Source organism: Odontomachus brunneus, unplaced genomic scaffold (genome assembly GCF_010583005.1).
Source record: "Odontomachus brunneus isolate Ranch 3 - 2012 unplaced genomic scaffold, Obru_v1 Obru_scaffold_067, whole genome shotgun sequence".
Taxonomy (NCBI): Eukaryota; Metazoa; Arthropoda; class Insecta; order Hymenoptera; family Formicidae; genus Odontomachus; species Odontomachus brunneus.
Genome location: NW_022639517.1, coordinates 51,028 through 64,566, shown reverse-complemented (window position 1 = coordinate 64,566; position 13,539 = coordinate 51,028). Strand labels below are relative to the sequence as shown.

Below are 13,539 nucleotides of genomic sequence, written 5' to 3'. Positions count from 1 at the left end.
GGTATACCGCTTGGGATCGAAATTATCGCAGGATGATTCACGAAAGTTTGGGATGTGTTGACAACCTTCGATATCTAATAGTTTATGAGACATAAGAAAATTAGGAATATAAGTATATTTTTGTAAATATTATGATTTTCTCATTTTTCACCTTCGCATAATAATTCTCAGTAAATATTGATTACTATCAATATTTAACAGTGATTTTATTATCAGTGTTCACCAGAAATTAAGTGCTGGCCAAAAAATTACTGAATTACTGGTAATATTTAATCACTAGTAATTTTTCAGTATTTTTTAGTATGATATTTCTATAAGGGCGTTCTTGAAGCAAAATTCATGTAACGTGTGAAACTTTGTTAATTTATTTTGTACCTATTTCTTTTCAAACTACGTATATTACAATAAATTTTGAAACATGGACAACGAGATGTGCATATGTGTGTGTGTGTGTGTGTGTGTGTCAGAAAACTTTTTAATAAAATTTTTCCATAATCTGAAATCGTATATACGTCTAATGACTTTATGTCTCTTTCCAAGACGATATGAAAATCCAAAGTCGTCAGTATAAACTTTGGTTGTTAACGCAAAAGGTCTAACATTAATAGATCTTACTGACTCGAACTTGGATAATGATAAGTCTGTCAAAATAATCTAATAAAATAATACTTTAAGCTATGTACATATGCTGCTGTTATTATAATTTATATACTATTGATTAGTTATTGACTAGTTTTAATTATTTTTATATTTCATGTAGTTGTAAGTACATACTAACTTGCTTAAATAATAATAAGCTGTCTAAATTTTATATTATGCGATGCTCCCCTTATATAAATATCATACTAAAAATCATTGATAATTACTTATTATCCAGTATTTTTAATACTGAAAATAAGTAATTATCAATGATTCTTAGTATGATATTTCTATAAGGGTTTTCCCTAATTTCGAAGGCGGACGGTCGCCGCGTTGGCAAATTACCGCGGTTCCCGAAACGCGACTGCGAGACTAACGAGACATGTTAGGTGTCAGATGCGGTAAGGTCGCACCTCCTCACAAAAAAGTAGCCAAAATTCTCTAAAAGAGTCGCGAGTCGGAGAACTCTACGGAACCAACAGCTCCGCATGATTATAGTCGGAGACGGAATGGATTCGGGATGGATAAAGATGAGTCGGAACAAAAGAACACGAGCGTTCCAATATCAATTCTTTGTTCCGTCGGGACACGCTCGTCCCGATAACCGCGATATCACAAAACGAGATTCGTCGCGAGGAGGATCGTCCTCTCCAGACGATACGCGCACGTCGCTGAGACGATAATCCTACCGCTGTTCTCGCACGGGGCTCCAGGATGCTTCCCGGAAACCTCTTTTCCGCGATCACTCAATGTGCAACACTCCAGATAGCACAGAACGTCCTATGGACGTACATATTATGTCCATTTTACGTCCGCACATCCATGGACATACAATAGACATCCATAAGCTATCCGATTGTAGACATCCGTTAATGTCCATAATTTGGACGTCCATAACATATCCGATCTTGGACATAAATATCTTCAGTATAAAAATCGACTATAGGCATGTTGAGAATGCGCGTTATTAAAGGGACGTCTACATTGGAAGTAAACAGTAAGAAGTAGGAAGTAAGAATAAGAAATTGACCAATTATAGTTAATTATTCTTCTCACATTCGACTGTGGTCGGTCAATTTCTTACTCTTACTTCCTACTTCTTGCTATTTACTTCCAATGTAGACGTCCCTTAACGCTACACATCATTCTATCTCTATCATAGACGTAAGAATATCTGGACCAGTCCCCTAACACTCTCCCATATAGCAAGTGTAATATGTGTGGCTACTTAATCTCCGCGAACCACCAGATGTCGCTAAACAACAGTCAGTCCAATCCCTGATCAGCTGTTGTTTCTGAGTTTAGCGGTAAAGTGTGACTGTGAAGAAGTGTGAATAAAACTTTCATAAAAGTTGATAAAAAATTAAGAAATAAAGCCTGTTGACTAATATGTAATACTTATGATATGTAATAGCGTTAATAATACTCATGTTATGTAATAGCGTTAATGATACACTCATGTAATATCGTTAAGTTTATTTGTAGTTTATATTTTATCAATACACGCGTATATAATACTAATGTAAAAAGATTCATAGATTTTAAGTCGTTACTTATATTAGTCTTATTCACATTAAAGGTTAGAATTATATTAAAAACACATGATACTACAAATAAATATCTAAAAAAAGTGAAATAAACACATATTTTTTCCTACGAACCATTTTAGAACTTCTTGGTAATTTAGCTTAAACATCATAGTAAATCCAATACATGTCCAAAATGAGTACAGAAACAGTTTTAGGTTTTTCAAGTTGCTTGTACTATTCACACTTTTACACCTAATGCCTATTGCACACTAGTACATCTCAAACAACATAAATTTTCCAAAATACGTTCTGAAGACGCTTTTAGGACGGAGGGACGTCATCAGAATATTTTTAAGACATTCTTTGAATATGTGAGCTGTCTGAAAATAGTTAATATCCAATAAGTTTATTCGCATTAATTGAACTTTTTACACTTTCACACTTAATGCATACCCAGCGAGAAAAATTACGTCGATTCGACATCTACTAGACGTCTATATGAAACGTCTATCTACCATCTACGTCTAATCTAAATTAAGATCTATATCGACCTAAAAACGGTCCACATTTAGATGTCTAATAGACCGTCATTTCGACGTCTTATCGATGTCTAATAGACCGTCATTTCGACGTCGATTCGACGTCTTTTCGATGTCGATCAATAAGTCATTTCTCACTAGATTGTTTCATAAAAATAACTAATTCCTAATTTTCTTTATGTCTTATAAACTGCTAGAAACCGAAGATTGTCAAACACACGCTAAAACTTTCGCGAACCCTGCCTCGATAATTTCGAATTCGATGTGGGCATCCATCCATCCTGACTGCGTTGCTTAACCTGACGATCGAACGGCACGCGGTATTCCAATGACTCCAATGATGTTCTTACAATTTATGCTTATAAAATGTATACTTACAATATATTATAACGTACCTAGCAAATACACGCGTTGATTCGCCTGTTTATTTTATTTAATATCTCTAAAGTTTATGTAGTTATTTGCAAAATGACTTTGATCATTTCTTCCAGTTTAATGTTTTTCGAGTAATCTGACATTCCTATCTTTGTAATACTATAATTGAATCGGAAATCTAAAAAAGAAACTGACGTTTCTACTTAGAAAAATTTGTTATGCAAAACGCGCGCGATCTCAGTGAGAAATGACTTATTGATCGACGTCGAAATCGTCAAATAGATGTCGATTCGACGTTTTTTCGACGTCGATCGATAAATCATTTCTCACTGGGATATTAGACGTCGATTCAATATCGAATAGACGTCTAGAAAGATTATAAATAATCGACAAAATAAAATTCCGAAATTTTATCGAAAACTCTCTTTTAATGGTCAATATATTATGAATAGATTCTAAAACATTAGAATTTACTCAAAATAGAAGACGTCTAAATTACCATTTTTCTAGACGTACATTTAGACTAGACGTAACTTAGACTTCTCCGACGTCGGTTAGACATCGAATCAACGTCTACGTTCTCGCTGGGAAAATTCCGAAATTTTATCGAAAACTTTCTTTTAATGGTCAATATATTATGAATGAATTCTAAAACATTAGAATTTACTCAAAATAGAAGACGTCTAAATTACCATTTTTCTAGACGTACATTTAGACTAGACGTAACTTAGACTTCTCCGACGTCGGTTAGACATCGAATCAACGTCTACGTTCTCGCTGGGAAAATTCCGAAATTTTATCGAAAACTTTCTTTTAATGGTCAATATATTATGAATGAATTCTAAAACATTAGAATTTACTCAAAATAGAAGACGTCTAAATTACCATTTTTCTAGACGTACATTTAGACTAGACGTAACTTAGACTTCTCCGACGTCGGTTAGACATCGAATCAACGTCTACGTTCTCGCTGGGAAAATTCCGAAATTTTATCGAAAACTTTCTTTTAATGGTCAATATATTATGAATGAATTCTAAAACATTAGAATTTACTCAAAATAGAAGACGTCTAAATTACCATTTTTCTAGACGTACATTTAGACTAGACGTAACTTAGACTTCTCCGACGTCGGTTAGACATCGAATCAACGTCTACGTTCTCGCTGGGAAAATTCCGAAATTTTATCGAAAACTTTCTTTTAATGGTCAATATATTATGAATGAATTCTAAAACATTAGAATTTACTCAAAATAGAAGACGTCTAAATTGCCATTTTTCTAGACGTGCATTTAGACTAGACGTAACTTAGACTTCTCCGACGTCGGTTAGACATCGAATCGATGTCTACGTTCTCGCTGGGTATTGGTCTAGTTTACATCGTGCACTTGATAAGCGTACTAAATAGTAATTTTCTATTAAATAAACTTAATATCGATGATATATATAAACAACGATATATTAAGCTGGTATAATACTCATCAAGAAGAACTATTGTATCGATTGAATCCGTTGTCGTTGATATGCATCAGAATTGCATTTACACTCGTAACACAAACGGAAATCATGACGTCATTTTTAGAACCTCTAAAGAATGTGCACTAAGTATAAAAATTAATGCGAATAAACTTATTGGATATTAGCTATTTTCAGACAGTTCATACCTTCAAACGATATCCTAAAAATATTCTGATGACGTTCCTCCAATCTAAAAGTCTTCAGAACGTATTTTTGAAAATTTGTGTTATTTGAGGTGCACTAGTGTGCAACGGGCATTAGGTGTAAAAGTGTGTAATAGTACAAGCAACTCGAACAAACAACTCGACATACATTGGACGTGAAACGAATCTATTTTGGACCTTTATTGGACGTCCGACGTTCATCGGATGTCCATGTGCTACCTGGGACGGTAATACCGAGAATGAGACTAATGCTAATGTCAGACGAGTGAATGATATTACAGAATCGGGCTCGTCCCTCGCCACTGACCATCGCCGGCGATCCACGGTCTCTCAGTTGTTGCACCCACGACAAGTGTTGTTCATACGTATTCCGCGTGGCTCGGAACATCGCAATGCCGGCAGTCTTTCGACTCGCTACTCGGCACTCGTAATTGTTCACGTTACAGCAACGGTAAGACTATAGCACACGAAAAGTATCTCAAAGCTCGTACGTCCCGGCAACGGGATTTCGGGAAAAACGTCTGAATCCGCTCGCTTTCCAAATCCAACGAATTTCTCATCTCCTCTCTTGTCGCCAGTATTCTTTCTTCGCCCACCCCCTCTCTCTCTCTCTCGTGCTCTCGCTCTCTCTCCCCATCCCTCTCTCCCACCCTCCCTCCTCTCTCCCCCCTCTCTCTCTCCCTCTCTCTCGTACTCTCGCACTCTCTCACTTTCTCACTCTCACTCTCATCCAATCACCGTGGTATCAGCGGTAGCCTTTGTGTTACTTCAGGAGCTTTTTCTTCCTCTTTTCCGCCGGCTTCCTGTATCGGTTCGGTCTCGGCTGAGGCCCCGTCTTACGCCTCTCCTTACCGCGTCTCGACGTTGTGCTGAAACACCGACAGCAGCAACCGAGATCGAAACGACAACATTTATAACGTAACGAGAGTTAAAGATCCGTTAGCTTAAAGAGTGCCGTTTAAAAGGCGATCCTCAGCGAAGACGGGCGACGTATACTGATCTCCTCCAGTCCCGCACTGTCTTATGGCTCTTTCTCCTCAGAGTCGGCGAAGTGAGCTTGAGAAACACAATCTATGGGACGTAATGACCAGCCTACTTCTTCGATAGTCATCTCGCTAAACATCACTAAAATTTACGCAAACAAATATCGACCTCGCGTTCGCAAAACACGGGGTTCGAGACGCAAAAAGACTGGACACGCGTGAAAATTGATAAAAGGAGTGACGCGTTCTTTGTGAGGGACGCCTCCAGGGTCGCCACGTTACAATTAATAATAATTTAGAATGTTGCATTTTATGAAACCACTTCACTAATTAATTCATCAAGTTCCTTTTAATAGAAACGCATAAGTTGATTACAATGTATAAAAAGAAGTTATGGAGTGGTATTTTATCATCCAGTCACCCGGCGTCCCGCCGCCACCTAGTACGCCCTCCTCCTTCTATGGTGGATCCTCCATGGCGCATTGCGTCCAAGCACTCGGGGGCTGCCAAAAAATTGGTGTCGACCGCGGGGTTTATTTGTATTATTTGCACCGGATGAGGAGGGGCAACGGTGGAGACGGGCATACATGGATAGCAGGTCTTAAAGGATAGCAACCTTTGACTTTGAGAGACTGACAGCTGTACCATTTGGTACAGTAACATTGTTTCAAATTATTAGGGAAAAATTCTTTTTTGTTGTGGGGAGCCTAGATGAAATAAAATAAAAGAAGTGGGGATAGCTGTGTCCAAAATTGCTGACCTAATAAACAAAGTTATATTAATGTTATATAAATGCAATGTACCGAATGTTACAATATTGCATAAGTGTTTCCGGTAAGTTACTGGTTAGTTACAATTCCCTACTCATTAGTATAACACGTAACATAATGATGTTATATAGCCTTACTAGTCATGCAGTATTTTAACACTATTGTAACATTATTTTAACACTATTTCTGTTACATTACAAGTTTCTCTATAACAATGTTCTATTTTAATAATATTTCTGCATATATTGTTGTGATATTACGCAAGAAACCTATGTGTGACATTTTTATAACATTCACATAATTGATGTTATATTATTTATTATTTATGTGTAATATTACTACAATAATCAATGTTTACTGGGCGGATAGTGCAAACCGTGGACAGGCTTATCATCATCCAAGTTGCAAACAGCAAGGTCCATCAATGTTTTGTGTCAACAAACAAAGTTTATGTTGATGATTTTGGATTTTCGTCTTGGAAAGAGCTATTTGACGCTCATTAGACGTATATACTCGGTTTCAGATTACGAAAAAATTTTATTAAAAAGTTTTCTGATAAACACACTGTTATGTTAGATCTTGTAAGTAATCTCCATCCTAGAAATAATATGTTGAAATTGCAATCATTAATGCATCATTACTTCTCGTTGCCAGGTTTCAAAACTTACTTAAATATAACTTACTTAAATATATATAATTTGAAAATGAATATATTGTTACGTCCAGAGGACCTCGGCACGTCTTTCTTTCGCATTATCCTCCTCCCCTCCCCTTTCCTTTTCTTTTTCAATTTGCTATTTTTTCTTTTATTTCCTTTTCCCCTAGTGCTCTTTTCCTCCCTCGCCCCCCCCCATCCTTATTTCGTCGCCTTATTCCGTCAAATGTGAATACATTATCAACTATTGGTTACGCGCGAAATAGGAAATAGAGAATTTTAAGCATCCCACGTATAAAATTATTATCAGATTATTTCCAGAGTTAGATTTAATATCTGTGTCTTATCACCGTGCGAATGTGGAGCCCAACGACTTTCCGACTTCTTGATATTGCGCATTTTGTAACAACATTCGCTGCGTCTTAGTCCCGTGAAAACGGATGTGCATAATCCGTCTCTCACCGAAAAACAGGAGAACACCAGTCGCGAAGGATTCGTCAGCGTTCCCATCAAAAAACCACTGACTCAGCATCTTGCGAGAAACACGGAGAAGGACAGATGATCGCGGATTTCTAATCCGCGGCAGTCAGTAATCATCCAGAATTCGCAAGAGATGATCATCTTCTGAAATCCTTCTAAATCTTATCCCGGGAGCCTTACAAAGACGGTCGCATCCCGTCGTTCGTTTTCAACCTTCTTTGCTACCAATTGTTTCGACATCAAGTTGTGCCTTTTATATCAGTATTCTCTCTTGTACGTCCACACGCGAGCCCACCCGTGTTCGACCGCGAATGAACATCCTATAACGGTGATTCAAACCCAGTGTGTGCGTGTGCAAATATCACTCTGGATACCATACCAAATCACTTCGAACTTAGATCGAGACCGGCATTCCTCCAGGCAGCCGCACCAGCCAAAGGGGAATACTTAGTGTGCTTCGCCCGTTCTCGTAAAGTGCCGGATTCTGTAGTCAGTACTAGCTCGTATATCGCCATAAAAGTAAGTCTCGCCACATATTATACTCAGCATCTTGTTAAGCGTGAGTACAACGAGCGCGTCTCCATTGTACAGCGTTGCCATCTCGAATAGCTTTCCTAATAAACCGCTTCATTAATTATACTTTACCTTCTATCTTTATTACCTTTCCATTTCCTCATCCTCTCTTTCACACTCAAAAATCCCGGTAATCAGTGCGAAAACACCCCATAAGGGTTAGCTCTTACGGATACTCGACGCTCGACCACTTGAAACCCAGCACGGCGGAGCCGCTCCCGTCATGCGTCTCGCGGAACCTCGCGGGAACGAGTGGGATCCGATTGACCATGGTACGATTGGACACAGATTATAATAATTGGTTCGATCTGGTAATTCACTACATAATTCTTTTCATCGATTGGTGGTGTCCAATCGTACTGTAGTCAATTGGAACGCTCCCGCGAGAACGTGACAATATATAAAATAAATCGACAGAGTTTTACACGTTAAGTGAATTTTGTTTCGAGAACGATTGAAATATATAGGGAAGAAGTAAAGAACATACAAAAGTTGCTATTGATATATAAACAAATTAATCTCTGTTTACGTTCATACCTCATCTAATACATTGCATATAATTAATCATTAGAATTAAGTTCTCATTTTCTTGCGGTATAAGAAAACATATACAAGAGGCAATTATCGAGTATATTATGTGTACAACTTTGCTTCCGCCGTTTTTCTTTTTTCCGAAATTCGAGGCTTTATTGTAAAAAACTGATTATACATTTATAATTCAAAGTATTGTCCATCACTGGCCACTACTTTCTCCCATCTTTCGGACAGCGTACGAATCCCGCGTCGAAAAAACTGGTCATCTTTTGAGGCGATCCACGAATCGATCCAATTTTTTATTTCTTTATAAGACCGGAAGTGCTGATCAGCCAGGCCGTGTGCCATTGATCGAAACAAGTGATAGTCAGAGGGACAACGTCTGGAGAATACGGCGGGTGGGGTAGGACTTCCCATTTCAACGTTTCCAAGTATGTCTTGACCACTTTCGCAACATGAGGTCAAGCATTGTCATGCTGCAAAATCACTTTATCGTGTCTCTCGTTGTATTGCGGCCGTTTGTCTTTCAATGCTCGGCTCAAACGCATCAATTGCGTTCAATACCGATCACCTGTGATTGTTTCAGTCGGTTTTAGCAGCTCATAATATACTACGCCGAGCTGGTCCCACCAAATACAGAGCATGACCTTGGAGCCGTGAATATTCGGTTTGGCTGTCGACGTGGAAGCATGGCCGGGAATTCCCCATGATTTTCTGCGCTTGGGGTTATCGTAATGAACCCATTTTTCGTCCCCAGTCATAATGCGATGCAGAAATCCCTTCCGTCTTTACCTTTCAAACAGCTGTTCACAAGCAAACAAACGCCGTTCAACATCTCTCGGCTTCAATTCGTACGGCACCCAATTTCCTTGCTTCTGAATCATTCCCATGGCTTTGAGGCATTTTGAAATGGCTTGTTGAGTCAGTCTCAATGATTGTGCCAATTCTTCTTGATTTTGACACGAGTCTTGATCAAATAATGCCTCCAATTCTACATCTTCAAAAACTTTTTCTCTTTCACCGCTATGCCGGTCTTCGATGTCAAAATCACCGTTCTTGAAGCGTTGAAACCACTCACGACACGTTCTTTCACTAATAGCGGCCTCACCATAAGTATTTGAGAGCATTCGATGAGCCTCAGCCGCAGATTTCTTCATATTGAAGCAGAAAATTAAAACCTCCCGCAAATGACGAGAATTTGGCTCGTAAACTGACATTTTCAATCGAGAATAACTTTATGATGCAGACACAAATCGACTAATGTTTCTATGGGGTTATGTTGACAGATGCCCAAGTTTATTGTATGACGTCTATAATCTATTTATTTCGACCACCACTTACCGCTAAAGCCATCGCCAGAAAACGGCGGAAGCAAAGTTGTACCTAATAGCTCAACTCAAAAACGCCTATCCATAGCGCGCCGCATATAGTTCTATGTTATTATCTCGTTTTTCCAAAATTTAATCGCGACAATTTTCTAGTGTTGTATATGGATGGATTTAGTATTCGATGCTCTTTATTTCTGTCCTAATAAGAAATTAAAAATCTGTAAAGATAATGAGTGGGGGAAGGGGAGTTTAAAAAATTTTCATTTTTGCAAAATTTGAATACACCGTTACAAGTAGTATAAAATATTCTACAACTTTTATATAAACCATTTTTTCATATGCCTTTTGTATTTTAAGAAATATTAGCTAAAAATATAAATGTTATGTTTCTTTGAGGGATAGCTTCACCCCCTTAAACTAAAATTTAGCAGAAACAAAAATAATTTTATGTTATAAATGAACTACTCTACTTGCACACAATGTTTCAGAATTTTTTGAATTTTCGGATTGCCTATGTTGCCTTCCCGACAAAAACAGGTACGTTATGTCCACGTCGAATCCACGTAATTTACGTGAAATATGTGGATGGACGTTTATCCACGAAATATCGATATAGGTGCAACATTCATTTGTCCTCGATTTCATCTTCGAAATATGAACGTAGATTTCATGTTAGTCATATCCCCATGCTCAAATAAAACAAACGAATACAATGACGCCAAAATGAGTAGAAAAATGATCGAATTGTAGTTGAATAGTGAATTTTTTAGTCATTTCCTCATTTTAACATTATTTTGACGTCATCGTAATTTGTTGTTCGATCTGGGCAGTACAGCTTTTATAATAATAAAAGAGCATCTCAATTGCGTAAATTGCAATTGACTGCAACTACAGATTATATTGGCTACAGATTATAATGATTCATTACGCTATATATTGAATAATTCATCAAATCATGCTATGTCTATCCACGTAGTCCACAATTACGTAAATTCGTGTATATAACGTATTTGTTTTTGTTGATATGTCACTACAAACAATATCTTTTTCACTAAAGAATATCCATATAGCACAAAATTTCCTGAGGACATCCCACAAATGTTCTGAGGACGTAGAAACGTTCTCAGGACGTACTCTGGACGTTTCCTAGATATTTGTGCTATTAGGGTATTGTTTCTTTAATATTTCGTATAAGAATATATAGTTTTATTTAAAAAAAATCAAAATCACTCACAAATAAATAAAAAAATTAAATTTAAAGAAATATGTTTCTCTGTGTTTATATGATGTAATAATTTTCTTTATCATCAAATCAAAATACTTTATCGTCGAAATATCAACATAAATTTTACTGTTTTATTGGAGACTTTCTTAGTAAAACAATTGAATTTACGTTAATATTTCGAGGGTGAAATACTTCAATTTATCGAAAGCATGTGAACGTTGCATCCATGTCGATATTTCGTGGATAGTAAAAGTTAAAGTTAAGTTAAAACATTCCGTTTGTATTCCAGAAGTTCCGTATATACCAGAATATTAAAGAAATATTCACACAGAAGGTTCAAATAATTGTGGAATATTCAGAATATTCTATGGTCGATATTCGTAGTCCGATCTTATATTTAAGATCATCTTAAATACTGTTTTAAGATGTCATATACCAATCATAGAGCCGTATTCGCATCTTAAGACATTACTTAAGACAGTCTTGAAATAAAATTTGCCTATGAATACTATTTGTATGTACAATAAGGAATATTCAACCCAAATTGCACAGAGATGAATAAAGGATCATAAAGAATTTTAAAAAGCATCTAAAGAATTAAAAAATAAACATCCAAAGAATTATCCGAGTTTAATTTATTCTAAAGTATTCCTTAGAAATTTATTATAATGAATATTTTGCAAATCATTACTTGAGATATTCTGAAAATTCGTGAGAAATTACTATTATTAGCTAATTTCATTTATCATATAGTAGGGTTGCATTAGACAGGTACTCCTTATAATAAGTGTTGATTTATATATTTATATATAAATTTAATTAATTAAATTAAATTAAATTTTATATAGTAAGATGGACTTTTTCCCTTTTTTAATTGTGCTCTTTTACAATCATTCCAATTTTATAATCTCTTATTAATAGACTTATATTAATAGACTTTGTCTATTTAATAACAGCAATAAAAAAATTTTTATTATAAAAATTTTAAGACCGAAATGGAATATGTGATGTTTTGTAGACCTCACTTCATTAGTTAAGATTTAAATTAACAATAAAAGTACGAAAAATATAATTTTTATTAAAATTAAATCATATTATAAAAAAATTATATTACTGCGTTAATTGCAACATATATAAACAAAATATAAGACGTTTATATCGATCGAAGAAGTGGTGTAGTGTCTAAAGCAAAAGGCTCATAATCCAAAAGTGCCTCAGGTCCGAGTTCGAATCCCAGTGTTGGTGAGAATTTTTAAGTGTGATGTAACATTTGAAATCAAGTAATCTTAAATTTCAAGTAAAGTCAGCACACGCTGACTGATTTTTATTTCAATTAATTCGCCAATATTTATAAAAAAGTAGAACTTTCTGCGTTTATTTGAATATTCCTTATACATTCTATGAATATTCCGGAATATTTTGGGATATTCTTGGAATGTTAATTTTGAATTTTAGAAATATTTCATAAATATTCCAGGAATATTTAGCGTTTACTGGCTAAATGCCCATCTACGTGATTCATATAAATTACGTGGATTCGACGTGGATACTTACTTTTTTTTCCACGTGGATTCTAGTACCGTTTTTGAGCGGATGATCCATTCGATGTTCCACGTGGATGCCAACATCGATGATCCACGTGATAGGGACATGGATTCCACGTACCTGTTTTGGTCAGGTTGTCAATATATAACGCCGAAAAATATGTACAAAAATCTCGTGCATGCGCCTATCTGATGGTCCAACATTCACAATCCCATACAGCACATAAACGTTGAATCAACATTTCAGAAACGTTGCGTTGCGACATTGCAATGTTGCATCAACATTATGAAATGTAAATTCGATGTTGAAAAGACATTGTCGAAACGACTAATGTCCGCTCAATTGTAATGTCTTGTAGACGTTGAAATTTAATATTATCAAATATTGACTTACAAGGAGATGACGCCAATTAGGAAATCGCTTTTCCAACGAGTCATAGTGCGTTCGATAGCTTACATGTAGCTAATAAAAACCCTAAAGGCGTTTGTGCCAATGGGCCTTCGTTTAGGAGAAATTACAAAACAAAGTTAGGGTCACGCAACTATGTCCCATGTAAAGAAGAACATTAGAATCTTTTTCGAGTAAGCGGCGTAGCTGAGCCGACTAAGGCTCCCGTCGATACATTTTTGCGCCGGCGGCGTGCGTTCGAGTCCCGCCGACGACTGCTTCGCTTTTTTTTTTTTT

At 36.4% G+C, this 13,539-nt stretch overlaps 2 protein-coding genes across 4 annotated transcripts in view; both read right to left on the bottom strand.

The window, feature by feature from the left end:
• LOC116846689 (tectonic-1-like) overlaps positions 1–13,539 on the bottom strand; it is a 199,070-nt gene that overhangs the window by 170,463 nt on the left and 15,068 nt on the right. Inside the window, exon 1 of one of the 3 annotated variants that reach the window (XM_032820857.1) lies at positions 12,865–13,228. The exons of the other annotated variants lie outside the window; for them this stretch is intronic. Coding sequence (XP_032676748.1) covers positions 12,865–12,912 — 48 coding nt within the window. The 5' untranslated portion in view covers positions 12,913–13,228. Of the gene's footprint in view, positions 1–12,864; positions 13,229–13,539 lie in introns of those variants that run through there. 3 annotated transcript variants of the gene reach the window in all.
• The window catches only part of LOC116846711, a gene marked incomplete at its 5' end in the record, with an annotated part of 1,372 nt that continues 930 nt past the window's right edge, over positions 13,098–13,539 (bottom strand). Inside the window, one exon of the mRNA XM_032820917.1 lies at positions 13,098–13,182. Coding sequence (XP_032676808.1) covers positions 13,098–13,182 — 85 coding nt within the window. The remainder of the gene's footprint in view (positions 13,183–13,539) is intronic.